This window comes from Taudactylus pleione, unplaced genomic scaffold, assembly GCF_031769625.1.
Source record: "Taudactylus pleione unplaced genomic scaffold, aTauple2 ptg000434l, whole genome shotgun sequence".
NCBI lineage: Eukaryota > Metazoa > Chordata > Amphibia > Anura > Myobatrachidae > Taudactylus > Taudactylus pleione.
The window spans coordinates 2,673,973-2,693,505 of record NW_028284836.1 but is presented as its reverse complement, the minus strand read 5'-3'; the positions used below and the strand labels follow the sequence as shown (position 1 = coordinate 2,693,505).

Here is a 19,533-nt window from a genome sequence, read left to right as displayed (position 1 = left end):
ATTGTGTGTCACCAAGGAGTCTGCTAGTATGTTATATTGTGTGTCACCGAGGAGGATACTAGTGTATCATATTGTGTGTCACCAAGGAGGATGCTAGTGTGTTATATTGTGTGTCACCAAGGAGTCTGCTAGTATGTTATATTGTGTGTCACCGAGGAGGATGCTAGTGTGTCATATTGTGTGTCACCAAGGAGGATGCTAGTGTGTTATATTGTGTGTCACCAAGGAGTCTGCTAGTGTGTTATATTGTGTGTCACTGAGGAGGATGCTCTTGTGTTATATTGTGTGTCACCGTGGCGGATGCTAGCATGTTATATTGTGTGTCACTGAGGACGATGCTAGTGTGTCATATTGTGTGTCACCAAGGAGTCTGCTAGTGTGTTATATTGTGTGTCACCAAGGAGTCTGCTACTGTGTTATATTGTGTGTCACTGAGGAGGATGCTAGTGTGTTATATTGTGTGTCACCGTGGAGGAGGCTAGTGTGTTATATTGTGTGCCACTGTGGAGGAGGCTAGTGTGATATATTGTGTGTCACAGAGGAGGATGCTAGTATGTTATATTGTGTGTCACTGAGGAGGATGCTAGTGTGTCATGTTGTGTGTCACCGAGGAGGATGCTAGTGTGTTATATTGTGTGTCACTGAGGAGGCTGCTAGTGTGTTATATTGTGTGTCACTGAGGAGGATGTTAGTGTGTTATATTGTGTGTCACTGAGGAGGATGTTAGTGTGTTATATTGTGTGTCATCAAGGAGTATGCTAGTATGTTATATTGTGTCTCACCGTGGAGGATGCTAGTGTGTTATATTGTGTGTCACCGAGGAGGATGCTAATATGTTATATTGTGTGTCACCATGGAGGATGCTAGTGTATTATATTGTGTGTCACCGAGGAGGATGCTAGTGTGTTCTATTGTGTGTCTCAGAGGAGGCTGCTAGTGTGTTATATTGTGTGCCACCGTGGAGAATGCTAGTGTTATATTGTGTGCCACCGTGGAGGATGCTAGTGTGTTATATTGTGTGTCACCGAGGAGGATGCTAGTGTGTTATATTGTGTGTCACAGAGGAGGATGCTAGTGTGTTATATTGTGTGTCATCAAGGAGGATGCTAGTATGTTATATTGTGTGTCACCGAGGAGGATGCTAGTATGTTATATTGTGTGTCACCGTGGAGGATGCTAGTGTGTTATATTGTGTGTCACCGAGGAGGATGCTAGTGTGTTATATTGTGTGTCACAGAGGAGGATGCTAGTGTGTTATATTGTGTGTCACTGAGGAGGCTGCTAGTGTGTTAATTTGTGTGTCACCGTGGAGAATGCTAGTGTTATATTGTGTGCCACCGTGGAGGATGCTAGTGTGTTATATTGTGTGTCACCGAGGAGGATGCTAGTGTGTTATATTGTGTGTCACAGAGGAGGATGCTAGTGTGTTATATTGTGTGTCACTGAGGAGGCTGCTAGTGTGTTATATTGTGTGTCACCGTGGAGAATGCTAGTGTTATATTGTGTGCCACCGTGGAGGATGCTAGTGTGTTATATTGTGTGTCACCAAGGAGGCTGCTAGTGTGTTATATTGTGTACCTCCGTGGAGGATGCTAGTGTGTTATATTGTGTGTCACTGAGGGGGATGCTAGTGTGTCACCGAGGAGGATGCTAGTGTGTCATATTGTGTGTCACCAAGGAGGATGCTAGTGTGTTGTATTGTGTCACAGAGGAGGCTGCTAGTGTGTCATATTATGTGTCACCAAGGAGTCTGCTAGTATGTTACATTGTGTGTCACTGAGGAGGATGCTAGTGTATCATATTGTGTGTCACAGAGGAGGATGCTAGTGTGTTATATTGTGTGTCACTGAGGAGGCTGCTAGTGTGTTATATTGTGTGTGGCACCGTGGAGAATGCTAGTGTTATATTGTGTGTCACTGAGGAGGCTGCTAGTGTGTTATATTGTGTGCCACTGTGGAGGATGCAGTGTGTTATATTGTGTGCCACCGTGGAGGATGCTAGTGTGTTATATTGTGTGTCACCGTGGAGGATGCTAGTGTGTTATATTGTGTGTCACAGAGGAGGATGCTAGTGTGTCAAATTGTGTGTCACCAAGGAGTCTGCTAGTATGTTATATTGTGTGCCACCGTGGAGGATGCTAGTGTGTTATATCGTGTGTCACTGAGGAGGATGCTAGTGTATCATATTGTGTGTCATCAAGGAGGATGCTAGTGTGTTATATTGTGTTTCACCGAGGAGGCTGCTAGTGTGTCATATTGTGTCACTGAGGAGGATGCTAGTGTCATATTGTGTGTCACAGAGGAGGCTGCTAGTGTGTTATATTGTGTGTCACCAAGGAGTCTGCTAGTATGTTACATTGTGTGTCACTGAGGAGGATGCTAGTGTGTCATATTGTGTGTCACCGAGGAGGATGCTAGTGTGTCATATTGTGTGTCACCGAGGAGTCTGCTAGTGTGTTATATTGTGTGTCACCAAGGAGTCTGCTAGTGTGTTATATTGTGTGTCACTGAGGAGGATGCTAGTGTGTTATATTGTGTGTCACCGTGGAGGATGCTAGTGTGTTATATTGTGTGTCACCGTGGAGGCTGCTAGTGTGTTATATTGTGTGTCACCGTGGAGGCTGCTAGTGCGTTATATTGTGTGTCATCAAGGAGGATGCTAGTATGTTATATTGTGTGTCACCGTGAAGGATGCTAGTGTGTTATATTGTGTGTCACCGAGGAGGATGCTAGTGTGTTATATTGTGTGTCACCAAGGAGTCTGCTAGTGTGTTATATATTGTGTCACTGAGGAGGATGCTAGTGTGTTATGTTGTGTGTCACCGTGGAGGCTGCTAGTGTGTTATATTGTGTGTCACCGTGAAGGCTAATAGTGTGTTATATTGTGTCATCAAGGAGGATGCTAGTATGTTATATTGTGTGTCACCGTGAAGTATGCTAGTGTGTTATATTGTGTGTCACCGAGGAGGATGCTAGTGTGTTATATTGTGTGTCACCAAGGAGTCTGCTAGTGTGTTATATATTGTGTCACTGAGGAGGATGCTAGTGTGTTATATTGTGTGTCACCGTGGAGGCTGCTAGTGTGTTATATTGTGTGTCACCGTGGAGGCTGCTAGTGTGTTATATTGTGTGTCATCAAGGAGGATGCTAGTGTGTTATATTGTGTGTCACCGTGAAGGATGCTAGTGTGTTATATTGTGTGTCACCAAGGAGTCTGCTAGTGTGTTATATTGTGTGTCACCGTGGAGGCTGCTAGTGTGTTATATTGTGTGTCACCGTGGAGGCTGCTAGTGTGTTATATTGTGTGTCATCAAGGAGGATGCTAGTATGTTATATTGTGTGTCACCGTGAAGGATGCTAGTGTGTTATATTGTGTGTCACCAAGGAGTCTGCTAGTGTGTTATATTGTGTGTCACCGAGGAGGATGCTAGTGTGTTATATTGTGTGTCACAGAGGAGGATGCTAGTGTGTTATATTGTGTGTCACTGAGGAGGCTGCTAGTATGTTACATTGTGTGTCACTGAGGAGGATGCTAGTTTGTTATATTGTGTGTCACCAAGGAGTCTGCTAGTGTGTTATATTGTGTGCCACCGTGGAGGATGCTAGTGTGTTCTATTGTGTGTCACTTAGGAGGCTGCTAGTGTGTTATATTGTATGTCACCAAGGAGTCTGCTAGTGTGTTATATTGTGTGTCACTGAGGAGGATGCTAGTGTGTTATATTGTGTGTCACCGTGTAGGATGCTAGTGCGTTATATTGTGTGTCACTGAGGAGGATGCTAGTGTGTTATATTGTGTGTCACTGAGGAGGACGCTAGTGTTTTATATTGTGTGTCATCGAGGAGGATGCTAGTGTGTTATATTGTGTGTCACCGTGGAGGATGCTAGTGTGTCATATTGTGTGTCACTGAGGAGGCTGCTATTGTGTCATATTGTGTGTCACTGAGGAGGCTGGTAGTGTGTCATATTGTGTGTCACTGAGGAGGATGCTAGTGTGTCATATTGTGTGTCACCGAGGAGGATGCTAGTGTGTTATATTGTGTGTCACAGAGGAGGCTGCTAGTGTGTTATATTGTGTGCCACCGTGGAGGATGCTTGTGTGTTATATTGTGTGTCACAGAGGAGGATGCTAGTATGTTATGTTGTGTGTCACAGAGGAGGATGCTAGTATGTTATATTGTGTGTCACCGAGGAGGCTGCTAGTGTGTTATATTGTGTGCCACCGTGGAGGATGCTAGTGTGTTATATTGTGTTTCACCGTGGAGGATGCTAGTGTGTTATATTGTGTGTCACCGAAGAGGCTGCTTGTGTGTCATATTGTGTCACTGAGGAGGATGCTAGTGTCATATTGTGTGTCACTGAGGAGGATGCTAGTGTGTCATATTGTGTGTCACAGAGGAGGCTGCTAGTGTGTTATATTGTGTGCCTCCGTGGAGGATGCTAGTGTGTTATATTGTGTGTCACTGAGGGGGATGCTAGTGTGTCACCGAGGAGGATGCTAGTGTGTCATATTGTGTGTCACCAAGGAGGATGCTAGTGTGTTGTATTGTGTCACAGAGGAGGCTGCTAGTGTGTTATATTATGTGTCACCAAGGAGTCTGCTAGTATGTTACATTGTGTGTCACTGAGGAGGATGCTAGTGTATCATATTGTGTGTCACCAAGGAGGATGCTAGTGTGTTATATTGTGTGTCACTGAGGAGGCTGCTAGTGTGTTATATTGTGTGCCACCGTGGAGGATGCAGTGTGTTATATTGTGTGCCACCGTGGAGGATGCTAGTGTGTTATATTGTGTGTCACCGTGGAGACTTTTAGTGTGTTATATCGTGTGTCACTGAGGAGGATGCTAGTGTATCATATTGTGTGTCATCAAGGAGGATGCTAGTGTGTTATATTGTGTTTCACCGAGGAGGCTGCTAGTGTGTCATATTGTGTCACTGAGGAGGATGCTAGTGTCATATTGTGTGTCACAGAGGAGGCTGCTAGTGTGTTATATTGTGTGTCACCAAGGAGTCTGCTAGTATGTTACATTGTGTGTCACTGAGGAGGATGCTAGTGTGTCATTTTGTGTGTCACCGAGGAGGATGCTAGTGTGTCATATTGTGTGTCACCGTGGAGGCTGCTAGTGTGTTATATTGTGTGTCATCAAGGAGGATGCTAGTGTGTTATATTGTGTGTCACCGTGAAGGATGCTAGTGTGTTATATTGTGTGTCACCAAGGAGTCTGCTAGTGTGTTATATTGTGTGTCACCGTGGAGGCTGCTAGTGTGTTATATTGTGTGTCACCGTGGAGGCTGCTAGTGTGTTATATTGTGTGTCACCAAGGAGTCTGCTAGTGTGTTATATTGTGTGTCACCGAGGAGGATGCTAGTGTGTTATATTGTGTGTCACAGAGGAGGATGCTAGTGTGTTATATTGTGTGTCACTGAGGAGGCTGCTAGTGTGTTATATTGTGTGCCACCGTGGAGGATGCTAGTGTGTTATATTGTGTGTCACAGAGGAGGATGCTAGTATGTTATATTGTGTGTCACCAAGGAGTCTGCTAGTATGTTACATTGTGTGTCACTGAGGAGGATGCTAGTGTGTTATATTGTGTGTCACCAAGGAGTCTGCTAGTGTGTTATATTGTGTGCCACCGTGGAGGATGCTAGTGTGTTCTATTGTGTGTCACCAAGGAGTCTGCTAGTGTGTTATATTGTGTGTCACTGAGGAGGATGCTAGTGTGTTATATTGTGTGTCACCGTGTAGGATGCTAGTGTGTTATATTTTGTGTCACTGAGGAGGATGCTAGTGTGTTATATTGTGTGTCACTGAGGAGGACGCTAGTGTTTTATATTGTGTGTCATCGAGGAGGATGCTAGTGTGTTATATTGTGTGTCACCGTGGAGGATGCTAGTGTGTCATATTGTGTGTCACTGAGGAGGCTGCTATTGTGTCATATTGTGTGTCACTGAGGAGGCTGGTAGTGTGTCATATTGTGTGTCACTGAGGAGGATGCTAGTGTGTCATATTGTGTGTCACCGAGGAGGATGCTAGTGTGTTATATTGTGTGTCACAGAGGAGGCTGCTAGTGTGTTATATTGTGTGCCACCGTGGAGGATGCTTGTGTGTTATATTGTGTGTCACAGAGGAGGATGCTAGTATGTTATATTGTGTGTCACAGAGGAGGATGCTAGTATGTTATATTGTGTGTCACCGAGGAGGCTGCTAGTGTGTTATATTGTGTGCCACCGTGGAGGATGCTAGTGTGTTATATTGTGTTTCACCGTGGAGGATGCTACTGTGTTATATTGTGTGTCACCGAAGAGGCTGCTTGTGTGTCATATTGTGTCACTGAGGAGGATGCTAGTGTCATATTGTGTGTTCACTGAGGAGGATGCTAGTGTGTCATATTGTGTGTCACAGAGGAGGCTGCTAGTGTGTTATATTGTGTGCCTCCGTGGAGGATGCTAGTGTGTTATATTGTGTGTCACTGAGGGGGATGCTAGTGTGTCACCGAGGAGGATGCTAGTGTGTCATATTGTGTGTCACCAAGGAGGATGCTAGTGTGTTGTATTGTGTCACAGAGGAGGCTGCTAGTGTGTTATATTATGTGTCACCAAGGAGTCTGCTAGTATGTTACATTGTGTGTCACTGAGGAGGATGCTAGTGTATCATATTGTGTGTCACCAAGGAGGATGCTAGTGTGTTATATTGTGTGTCACAGAGGAGGATGCTAGTGTGTTATATTGTGTGTCACTGAGGAGGCTGCTAGTGTGTTATATTGTGTGTGGCACCGTGGAGAATGCTAGTGTTATATTGTGTGTCACTGAGGAGGCTGCTAGTGTGTTATATTGTGTGCCACCGTGGAGGATGCAGTGTGTTATATTGTGTGCCACCGTGGAGGATGCTAGTGTGTTATATTGTGTGTCACCGTGGAGACTTTTAGTGTGTTATGTCGTGTGTCACTGAGGAGGATGCTAGTGTATCATATTGTGTGTCATCAAGGAGGATGCTAGTGTGTTATATTGTGTTTCACCGAGGAGGCTGCTAGTGTGTCATATTGTGTCACTGAGGAGGATGCTAGTGTCATATTGTGTGTCACAGAGGAGGCTGCTAGTGTGTTATATTGTGTGTCACCAAGGAGTCTGCTAGTATGTTACATTGTGTGTCACTGAGGAGGATGCTAGTGTGTCATATTGTGTGTCACCGAGGAGGATGCTAGTGTGTCATATTGTGTGTCACCGAGGAGTCTGCTAGTGTGTTATATTGTGTGTCACCAAGGAGTCTGCTAGTGTGTTATATTGTGTGTCACTGAGGAGGATGCTAGTGTGTTATATTGTGTGTCACCGTGGAGGATGCTAGTGTGTTATATTGTGTGTCACCGTGGAGGCTGCTAGTGTGTTATATTGTGTGTCACCGTGGAGGCTGCTAGTGTGTTATATTGTGTGTCATCAAGGAGGATGCTAGTATGTTATATTGTGTGTCACCGTGAAGGATGCTAGTGTGTTATATTGTGTGTCACCGAGGAGGATGCTAGTGTGTTATATTGTGTGTCACCAAGGAGTCTGCTAGTGTGTTATATATTGTGTCACTGAGGAGGATGCTAGTGTGTTATATTGTGTGTCACCGTGGAGGCTGCTAGTGTGTTATATTGTGTGTCACCGTGAAGGCTAATAGTGTGTTATATTGTGTGTCATCAAGGAGGATGCTAGTATGTTATATTGTGTGTCACCGTGAAGGATGCTAGTGTGTTATATTGTGTGTCACCGAGGAGGATGCTAGTGTGTTATATTGTGTGTCACCAAGGAGTCTGCTAGTGTGTTATATATTGTGTCACTGAGGAGGATGCTAGTGTGTTATATTGTGTGTCACCGTGGAGGCTGCTAGTGTGTTATATTGTGTGTCACCGTGGAGGCTGCTAGTGTGTTATATTGTGTGTCATCAAGGAGGATGCTAGTGTGTTATATTGTGTGTCACCGTGAAGGATGCTAGTGTGTTATATTGTGTGTCACCAAGGAGTCTGCTAGTGTGTTATATTGTGTGTCACCGTGGAGGCTGCTAGTGTGTTATATTGTGTGTCACCGTGGAGGCTGCTAGTGTGTTATATTGTGTGTCATCAAGGAGGATGCTAGTATTTTATATTGTGTGTCACCGTGAAGGATGCTAGTGTGTTATATTGTGTGTCACCAAGGAGTCTGCTAGTGTGTTATATTGTGTGTCACCGAGGAGGATGCTAGTGTGTTATATTGTGTGTCACAGAGGAGGATGCTAGTGTGTTATATTGTGTGTCACTGAGGAGGCTGCTAGTGTGTTATATTGTGTGCCACCGTGGAGGATGCTAGTGTGTTATATTGTGTGTCACAGAGGAGGATGCTAGTATGTTATATTGTGTGTCACCAAGGAGTCTGCTAGTATGTTACATTGTGTGTCACTGAGGAGGATGCTAGTGTGTTATATTGTGTGTCACCAAGGAGTCTGCTAGTGTGTTATATTGTGTGCCACCGTGGAGGATGCTAGTGTGTTCTATTGTGTGTCACTTAGGAGGCTGCTAGTGTGTTATATTGTATGTCACCAAGGAGTCTGCTAGTGTGTTATATTGTGTGTCACTGAGGAGGATGCTAGTGTGTTATATTGTGTGTCACCGTGTAGGATGCTAGTGTGTTATATTGTGTGTCACTGAGGAGGATGCTAGTGTGTTATATTGTGTGTCACTGAGGAGGACGCTAGTGTTTTATATTGTGTGTCATCGAGGAGGATGCTAGTGTGTTATATTGTGTGTCACCGTGGAGGATGCTAGTGTGTCATATTGTGTGTCACTGAGGAGGCTGCTATTGTGTCATATTGTGTGTCACTGAGGAGGCTGGTAGTGTGTCATATTGTGTGTCACTGAGGAGGATGCTAGTGTGTCATATTGTGTGTCACCGAGGAGGATGCTAGTGTGTTATATTGTGTGTCACTGAGGAGGCTGCTAGTGTGTTATATTGTATGCCACCGTGGAGGATGCTTGTGTGTTATATTGTGTGTCACAGAGGAGGATGCTAGTATGTTATATTGTGTGTCACAGAGGAGGATGCTAGTATGTTATATTGTGTGTCACCGAGGAGGCTGCTAGTGTGTTATATTGTATGCCACCGTGGAGGATGCTAGTGTGTTATATTGTGTGTCACAGAGGAGGATGCTAGTATGTTATATTGTGTGTCACAGAGGAGGATGCTAGTGTGTTATGTTGTGTGTCATCAAGGAGGATGCTAGTGTGTTATATTATGTCGGATGTGTGTCACAGTGGTGGATAGTAGTGTAGGATGTTGTGTATCACACAGGCTGATAGTAGTGTACAATGTTGTGTGTCACACAGGAGGATAGTAGTGTAGTGTGTCACACAGGCTGATGGTAGTGCAGGATGTTGTGTGTCACACAGGTGGATAGTAGTGTAGGATGTTGTTTGTCACAGTGACGGATAGTAGTGCAGGATGTAGTGTGTCACACAGGCGGATAGTAGTGTAGTGTGTCACACAGGCGGATAGTAGTGTAGGATGTTTTGTGTCACACAGGCGGATAGTAGTGTAGGATGTAGTGTGTCACACAGGCGGATAGTAGTGTAGGATGTTGTGTGTCACACAGGCGGATAGTAGTGTAGGATGTTGTGTGTCACACAGGCGGATAGTAGTGTAGGATGTAGTGTGTCACACAGACGGATGGTAGTGTAGGATGTTGTATCACATAGGTGGGTGTAGGATATTGTGTGTCACACATGCGGATAGGAGTGTAGGATGTTGTGTATCACACAGGCGGGTGGGTGTAGGATAGTGTGTGTCACATAGGTGGATAGTAGTGTAGGATGTTGTGTATCACACAGGCGGGTGAGTGTAGGATAGTGTGTGTCACACAGGCGGATAGTAGTGTAGGATGTTGTGTGTCACACAGGTAGATAGTAGTGTAGGATGTTGTGTGTCACACAGGCGGATAGTAGTGTAGGATGTTGTGTATCACACAGGCGGATAGTAGTGTAGGATGTTGTGTGTCACACAGGCGGATAGTAGTGTAGGATGTTGTGTGTCACACAGGCGGATAGTAGTGTAGGATGTTGTATCACATAGGTGGGTGTAGGATATTGTGTGTCACACAGGCGGATAGGAGTGTAGGATGTTGTGTATCACACAGGCGGGTGGGTGTAGGATAGTGTGTGTCACATAGGTGGATAGTAGTGTAGGATGTTGTGTATCACACAGGCGGGTGAGTGTAGGATAGTGTGTGTCACACAGGCGGATAGTAGTGTAGGATGTTGTGTGTCACACAGGTAGATAGTAGTGTAGGATGTTGTGTGTCACACAGGCGGATAGTAGTGTAGGATGTTGTGTATCACACAGGCGGATAGTAGTGTAGGATGTTGTGTGTCACACAGGCGGATGGTAGTGCAGGATGTTGTGTGTCACACAGGCGGATGGTAGTGCAGGATGTTGTGTGTCACACAGGTGGATAGTAGTGTAGGATGTTGTTTGTCACAGTGGCGGATAGTAGTGCAGGATGTAGTGTGTCACACAGGCGGATAGTAGTGTAGTGTGTCACACAGGCGGATGGTAGTGCAGGATGTTGTGTGTCACACAGGTGGATAGTAGTGTAGGATGTTGTGTGTCACACAGGCGGATAGTAGTGCTGGATGTAGTGTCACACAGGCGGATAGTAGTGTAGGATGTTGTGTGTCACACAGGCGGATGGTAGTGCAGGATGTTGTGTGTCACACAGGCGGATGGTAGTGCAGGATGTTGTGTGTCACACAGGTGGATAGTAGTGTAGGATGTTGTTTGTCACAGTGGCGGATAGTAGTGCAGGATGTAGTGTGTCACACAGGCGGATAGTAGTGTAGTGTGTCACACAGGCGGATGGTAGTGCAGGATGTTGTGTGTCACACAGGTGGATAGTAGTGTAGGATGTTGTGTGTCACACAGGCGGATAGTAGTGCTGGATGTAGTGTCACACAGGCGGATAGTAGTGCAGGATGTAGTGTGTCACACAGGCGGATAGTAGTGTAGGATGTAGTGTGTCACACAGGCGGATAGTAGTGTAGGATGTTTTGTGTCACACAGGCGGATAGTAGTGTAGGATGTTGTGTGTCACACAGGCGGATAGTAGTGTAGGATGTAGTGTGTCACACAGACCGATGGTAGTGTAGGATGTTGTATCACATAGGTGGGTGTAGGATATTGTGTGTCACACAGGCGGATAGGAGTGTAGGATGTTGTGTATCACACAGGCGGGTGGGTGTAGGATAGTGTGTGTCACATAGGTGGATAGTAGTGTAGGATGTTGTGTATCACACAGGCGGGTGAGTGTAGGATAGTGTGTGTCACACAGGCGGATAGTAGTGTAGGATGTTGTGTGTCACACAGGCGGATAGAGGTGTAGGATGTTGTGTGTCACACAGGTAGATAGTAGTGTAGGATGTTGTGTTTCACACAGGCGGATAGTAGTGTAGGATGTTGTGTATCACACAGGCGGATAGTAGTGTAGGATGTTGTGTGTCACACAGGCGGATAGTAGTGTAGGATGTTGTGTGTCACACAGGCGGATAGTAGTGTAGGATGTTGTGTATCACACAGGCGGATAGTAGTGTAGGATGTTGTGTGTCACACAGGCGGATAGTAGTGTAGGATGTAGTGCGTCACACAGACCGATGGTAGTGTAGGATGTTGTATCACATAGGTGGGTGTAGGATATTGTGTGTCACACAGGCGGATAGGAGTGTAGGATGTTGTGTATCACACAGGCGGGTGGGTGTAGGATAGTGTGTGTCACATAGGTGGATAGTAGTGTAGGATGTTGTGTATCACACAGGCGGGTGAGTGTAGGATAGTGTGTGTCACACAGGCGGATAGTAGTGTAGGATGTTGTGTGTCACACAGGCGGATAGTAGTGTAGGATGTTGTGTGTCACACAGGCGGATAGTAGTGTAGGATGTTGTGTGTCACACAGGCGGATAGTAGTGTAGGATGTTGTGTATCACACAGGCGGATAGTAGTGTAGGATGTTGTGTGTCACACAGGTAGATAGTAGTGTAGGATGTTGTGTTTCACACAGGCGGATAGTAGTGTAGGATGTTGTGTGTCACACAGGCGGATAGTAGTGTAGGATGTTGTGTGTCACACAGGCGGATAGTAGTGTAGGATGTTGTGTGTCACACAGGCGGATAGTAGTGCTGGATGTAGTGTCACACAGGCGGATAGTAGTGCAGGATGTAGTGTGTCACACAGGCGGATAGTAGTGTAGGATGTAGTGTGTCACACAGGCGGATAGTAGTGTAGGATGTTTTGTGTCACACAGGCGGATAGTAGTGTAGGATGTTGTGTGTCACACAGGCGGATAGTAGTGTAGGATGTAGTGTGTCACACAGACCGATGGTAGTGTAGGATGTTGTATCACATAGGTGGGTGTAGGATATTGTGTGTCACACAGGCGGATAGGAGTGTAGGATGTTGTGTATCACACAGGCGGGTGGGTGTAGGATAGTGTGTGTCACATAGGTGGATAGTAGTGTAGGATGTTGTGTATCACACAGGCAGGTGAGTGTAGGATAGTGTGTGTCACACAGGCGGATAGTAGTGTAGGATGTTGTGTGTCACACAGGCGGATAGAGGTGTAGGATGTTGTGTGTCACACAGGTAGATAGTAGTGTAGGATGTTGTGTTTCACACAGGCGGATAGTAGTGTAGGATGTTGTGTATCACACAGGCGGATAGTAGTGTAGGATGTTGTGTGTCACACAGGCGGATAGTAGTGTAGGATGTTGTGTGTCACACAGGCGGATAGTAGTGTAGGATGTTGTGTATCACACAGGCGGATAGTAGTGTAGGATGTTGTGTGTCACACAGGCGGATAGTAGTGTAGGATGTAGTGTGTCACACAGACCGATGGTAGTGTAGGATGTTGTATCACATAGGTGGGTGTAGGATATTGTGTGTCACACAGGCGGATAGGAGTGTAGGATGTTGTGTATCACACAGGCGGGTGGGTGTAGGATAGTGTGTGTCACATAGGTGGATAGTAGTGTAGGATGTTGTGTATCACACAGGCGGGTGAGTGTAGGATAGTGTGTGTCACACAGGCGGATAGTAGTGTAGGATGTTGTGTGTCACACAGGCGGATAGTAGTGTAGGATGTTGTGTGTCACACAGGCGGATAGTAGTGTAGGATGTTGTGTGTCACACAGGCGGATAGTAGTGTAGGATGTTGTGTATCACACAGGCGGATAGTAGTGTAGGATGTTGTGTGTCACACAGGTAGATAGTAGTGTAGGATGTTGTGTTTCACACAGGCGGATAGTAGTGTAGGATGTTGTGTGTCACACAGGTGGATAGTAGTGTAGGATGTTGTGTGTCACACAGGCGGATAGTAGTGTAGGATGTTGTGTATCACACTGGCGGATAGTAGTGTAGGATGTTGTGTGTCACACAGGCGGATAGTAGTGTAGGATGTTGTGTCACACAGGCGGATAGTAGTGTAGGATGTTGTGTGTCACACAGGTAGATAGTAGTGTAGGATGTTGTGTTTCACACAGGCGGATAGTAGTGTAGGATGTTGTGTATCACACAGGCGGATAGTAGTGTAGGATGTTGTGTGTCACACAGGCGGATAGTAGTGTAGGATGTTGTGTATCACACAGGCGGATAGTAGTGTAGGATGTTGTGTGTCACACAGGCGGATAGTAGTGTAGGATGTTGTGTGTCACACAGGCGGATAGTAGTGTAGGATGTAGTGTGTCACACAGACCGATGGTAGTGTAGGATGTTGTATCACATAGGTGGGTGTAGGATATTGTGTGTCACACAGGCGGATAGGAGTGTAGGATGTTGTGTATCACACAGGCGGGTGGGTGTAGGATAGTGTGTGTCACATAGGTGGATAGTAGTGTAGGATGTTGTGTATCACACAGGCGGGTGAGTGTAGGATAGTGTGTGTCACACAGGCGGATAGTAGTGTAGGATGTTGTGTGTCACACAGGCGGATAGTAGTGTAGGATGTTGTGTGTCACACAGGCGGATAGTAGTGTAGGATGTTGTGTGTCACACAGGCGGATAGTAGTGTAGGATGTTGTGTATCACACAGGCGGATAGTAGTGTAGGATGTTGTGTGTCACACAGGTAGATAGTAGTGTAGGATGTTGTGTTTCACACAGGCGGATAGTAGTGTAGGATGTTGTGTGTCACACAGGCGGATAGTAGTGTAGGATGTTGTGTGTCACACAGGCGGATAGTAGTGTAGGATGTTGTGTGTCACACAGGCGGATAGTAGTGTAGGATGTTGTGTATCACACAGGCGGATAGTAGTGTAGGATGTTGTGTGTCACACAGGTGGATAGTAGTGTAGGATGTTGTGTGTCGCACAGGCGGATAGTAGTGTAGGATGTTGTGTGTCACACAGGTAGATAGTAGTGTAGGATGTTGTGTTTCACACAGGCGGATAGTAGTGTAGGATGTTGTGTATCACACAGGCGGATAGTAGTGTAGGATGTTGTGTGTCACACAGGCGGATAGTAGTGTAGGATGTTGTGTATCACATAGGCGGATGGTATTGTCGGCTGTTGTGTGTCACAGTACATCATCCTGTACGGCAGAGATTATAGAGCTGTGTATGCTTTTAGCTGCTGCACCCCGTAGGGACATACTGTTGGGGATGCTGAATCTCTGTGTATGTTATTATCATCCACTGTTTATAACGTACCAGCCTGCTGTGCTGCACTTTATGGGGAAATTGCAGTGCTTACAGCAAACAAACAATGCAGTAGGAGGTAAAGTAATCCCTGTTTCAAGTGATCTTACAGTCTAAACTGGAATGGAAGTGGGTACAGGGGTGTGGGCGGAGGGTGAGAGCCTCTGTACCTCCTGTGCAGGGAGTTATTTCCCCAGAGTTAGGAGAGAGACCCTTCTACCACAGGGACAGAGATAATAGGAGGATCCGCAGGTGCGTTAGAGCAGAGGGGAGAGAATGGGGCGTATTATAAGCTGTGAGGAAGTCGCACACTCACGGTGAGGATTATATGAAATGAACCCTGTTCAGCTGAATCTCTGTGTGTTCCGAGCTGCTCTCTGCCTTGTAGGGATGAATGTGTTCAGTGAATGTATATAAGGGATCTTGTTAACAAGCTCAATTAAGCCATTAAGTAAAGCAGATGCCACAGATGAAGGAATAGGACAGCGCCTTCCTATTGGTGATTGATTGTAACAGGATTTACAAAGATCAAGCCAGACAACTTCTGCAGCATGAGTGATACACAAACAGTTAATGTACAGTATATGCAGCTGAGGGGTCTGGAGGGGGTTAAACACTCTCCTGTAATAGTATATTCCCAGCGTTTCCGTACAGTTTTACTACTGCAGTTACGTAACTTTTTGTCCAGAATATAATCTTTTAAGTTGTCTGCGTTTGGTCAAGGAGAACAGAAAAACTCAACACAGATAGTGCCATGGTCAGGGATTTAGCCACTGTGCTAATATAGCAAGAACATTTTCCGGATTTAACCATCTGGGACAGTGATGCTTTTAGCTCCCAAGTTAATGCTGCTTTTGTGTCTCTCCTCTTGCAGGGTCTGGAGGGAGGCCAGGGACCGTATTGTTGGGTTTCCGGGACGGTATCACGCCTGGGACATCCCCCACCAGTCCTGGCTTTACAATTCCAACTATTCCTGCGAGCTGTCCATGGTCCTGACAGGAGCCGCCTTCTTCCACAAGGTGAGAACTGCAGCAGCTGACAGTGCTCCCCAGCGATGGCTTTTAACACGACCTCAAATTCAACATCGTTATTCTATATAATCACGTTACGTAAACAACAGGGATCGAAAAATCTGTTCAACGGAGCTCGGCTTATGGAAGGAAAACTTTTATTAAATCCCTCTTTCCCATCTTTATTGGCCTAGGAGAGATGGGACAATCTACTATAGAATCCAGAACCTTTCTCCCCATTCAGCACTATGGTGACTTTCTCTGTTGCTCTCCGTACAGATGGTAAAATAATGACATGTTTGTCTCCTTCCCCAGTACTATGCCTATCTGTACTCCTACGTCATGCCACAAGCTATCCGGGACATGGTGGACGAGTATATCAACTGTGAGGATATCGCCATGAATTTCCTCGTTTCCCACATTACCAGGAAACCTCCTATCAAGGTGAGTGATGGACAGTAGCGCGCAATCTCCCGTCATGCACGGCAACGTTCCCCCCCCCCCCCCCCAGACTGCTCCCTATCAGTGGGTTATTGCTGGCAAGCATGTATTGCTTTGTCTGCCGCACGTTCACAGATCCTTAATGGATTTTAAGTACTCTGTAATCGACTCAAGCAGAGGATGCCGGGCAAGCGTCCAGGTCTAAGTTGGGAATAATGGCCAGCTCACGCACAGGGAGAGGTAAAGTTATTATCATTGGAAATAATTTAGGGCATGTGAGCAGCAGTTTAAGTTCCATTCAGCTGCAAACTGCCGAATAATAACTTTCCGCTAATGGGGCTGAGATTACAACACCTACAGGATACTTTTTTTTTTTTTCTTAAACCTAAATGAGAGTCTACTTTTGCTTGTCTATAAACATCCTCGGTCGTGTGTTTAAAGCATGCCTCCCGACCATGAGCCTGGCCTCCCGACCATCCTCCAGTGCAACAGCCAGGACTTCTGAGTATCCTCCAGTGTAACAGCCTGGCCTCCCAAGTATCCCCCAGTTTAACAGCCTGGCCTCCCGAGTATCCTCCAGTGCAACAGCCAAGACTTCAGAGTAGTAGCCATGCCTCCCTAACATCAACCAGGTCTCCCGAATAGTAGCTTGCCCTCCCGAGTAGTAGAGTACACAGTTGTTGCCTATCATTCTCTAGAGTTGTGTGAAAGGCCACACAATGCACTCAGCAATAACTAGAGCGATGTCCCAGGCGATGCTTATATTGCACAATGGTATAACGTTTTCCAGTCCACTTTTATACATCATTTCTTGGACTCTGCCCCTTGTTTTCCTTGTCTGCAGGTCACCTCTCGCTGGACCTTTCGCTGCCCAGGCTGCCCGCAGGCTCTCTCCCACGACGACTCTCACTTCCACGAGCGTCACAAATGCATTAACTTCTTTGTGAAGGTGTACGGGTACATGCCGCTGCTGTACACCCAGTTCCGAGTGGACTCCGTCCTCTTCAAGACCCGGCTTCCGCACGACAAGACAAAGTGTTTCAAGTTCATATAACGATGTGTTGTGTCGGAAGCCCAGAGAGGGGAGAGGGAGGACGCGGACATCGCCCTGATCTCAGACATTGCCTCAAGTGTTTTGCTCCAGTCTTAAATGAACAATAGGAAAATATGTACTCTAGGAAACTTACAATACACTGAAGAACAATGGGGACTGCAGTTCAAATCCAATTACACTTTTTTTTTTTTTTTTTTAAACGTAAAATGGCCAAGGGAATTAATTACGTTTCTATTGGATTATTTTTATAACCATACAAATATTTAACATTTGTCTGGTGACCCCTATGACCTCTCTTGTTGTTTCGGTAAGACCTAACTAGTCGTGCACAAACGGTCTGGTCACCAAAATAGACAATAGATTCGGTAGTCGCTCTGGAACGGCGGCTCCGGCCTGACACCCCCTCAATTCCTCCTCATGTACACCGTACAACTTATTTCTTCCCATCCAAAGACTATAAATCTAGTAGACAATGATTGTTTTTGTTGTCCATGAAAGTTGCAAGAAGGCTGGGGTTGCTCCTCCTCCTCCGCGATGATCGTAACGCACAAAACTGCCAACTGGGCTCCAGAGCTGACTCTCCAGACCTGCTTGCCACTCCCGAACCGCGCTACTAGCCCACAGCTAGGGTCTAAGGGTGTACCAATAAAGCACAGAAGCACCACTTCATGGCGGATTTACCTTTGTACGTTAATAAATTGCTGTACAGGTCGAGAGATGTAATTAATGACGTCTTCTAAGAGTTTTTGGACGGGTGCTCTGGCCTTCTAAGTGGTATCTGTTTACAGTCATAGACGTTCGTAGTGAAAATCACCTATAGATTGGGATCGAGATTTCAAGAAAATTAGCATTGAAGTGTTGTACTGTGTTAGCCAACGATAGAGGCCGGGAAAGGTGGAGCTAGTGATACCCTTTATTTTTGGATAAGATTTCCAGACTATTTAAGTCGCTCTGCTGGCATGAAAGCCAAGTAGAGACCTAAGTAGCCTTTGAATCCATTCCTTGGGCAAGAGGTGTGCCCACGTTACAGTGGGGGCGTGGCCGTTGTTCACCAGAGGTGTGGCTATGACACTGAGGGGGTGTGGTTATGCAGCGCTAAGGGTCCTCATATTGCACTCCAAACTTCCATTCATTGCAGAGCAGCAATGAAAGGGAAATGCCTCATAACTTTACCACTGTAAGACAAAGCTGTACCCATTGAGACGGTGGGATATAACCCTAAAATCGGGACTTTTCCGACCTAAATTGGGATACTCGATGGAAGTGGGCGTCAGTCTTTCCAGTTAGCGAATAAAGGGCGTCACTTTAACTCCAGTTTCTCCTGCTCAGAAAATTTAGCAGAAATCAATTTACTTGAGACGACGACAAGAAACGCATTATTCTACCAGGCGCCAATATGCGCTGGTATAAAACGATGAATCCATTATTTAGGATTAGTGATGTAGTTTTAACCTGTGGTATTTACGTTTTTTGTTTTTATTTTTATTTTTATTTTTACTTTCAACAAGCAAAAGCTGAATAAAAACTGCTGATTATTGGTGAATACTGAAGTTTTAATGAAAAGAGGCGTTAGTTAATATGTGGGAGAGTCTGTTCAAAAACCTCTGGACGAAAAAAAGCAAGTTTTAAATCTGTTCTCAGTATTGTCCTTTTAATAAATTGTAGGTTTATCCTAGCTTGTACAGATAGCATTGTAAATATGTGTCAATGATTAAGCACAAACTCTCAAATAAACATTTAAAATGACCTTCAGACTTAATATGTGGCAGCTGTCAGCAACACACACTGGAGGCGGCCATTTTGCTGGGCTGAACCATGATTCAGCCTAATAGGCCAAATATTGGTTCCTCCCAAAGCAAATCCTTGCATACTCTGTATGCGGGTGTCTGGTACACTGTAACATCAAAATTATGCAAGTAAAAGGGGTTCTAGTTCACAAAATAATGCATCTAATTGTTTGGGAAACTCATCGTTAACATTATATAAGGTAACTCTGTGACCATGAAGGGCGTGCTAAATTTTTTGTGGGCTTGTTGAAGGAACCGTACGTACTGTGTCAGGCAGCTGAACTTCCCTCATTGTAAGGAAATGTTTCTACTTTTCATGCTGGACAAATGTAAAATATAGATTTAGGAGCACCATGGATAGAATTCGTGTGCAGCGGACTCAGAGGGGTTGATCCAATTAGGTGCGATATGGCATCGCCGCAGCAAATTTGCAGTGCAAATTGCATTTGAAATCAAAATCCAAACTCGCAATCCATTCTACCTCCAAGTTTGCAGTGTTTTTTTTATTCCCCCTCCCCCACAACAGATTTAAAAAAATGGTAGGGAAAATGTTTATTTTA

At 45.5% G+C, this 19,533-nt stretch overlaps 1 protein-coding gene across 1 annotated transcript in view; it reads left to right on the top strand.

Moving 5' to 3' along the window:
• EXTL3 (exostosin like glycosyltransferase 3) overlaps positions 1-18,933 on the top strand; it is a 158,653-nt gene extending 139,720 nt beyond the window's left edge. Inside the window, exons 4-6 of the mRNA XM_088447554.1 lie at positions 15,556-15,700; positions 16,007-16,135; positions 16,977-18,933. Of these exons, the coding sequence (XP_088303680.1) occupies positions 15,556-15,700; positions 16,007-16,135; positions 16,977-17,186 (484 nt within the window). The 3' untranslated portion in view covers positions 17,187-18,933. The remainder of the gene's footprint in view (positions 1-15,555; positions 15,701-16,006; positions 16,136-16,976) is intronic.
• Positions 18,934-19,533: the final 600 nt, after the last annotated feature.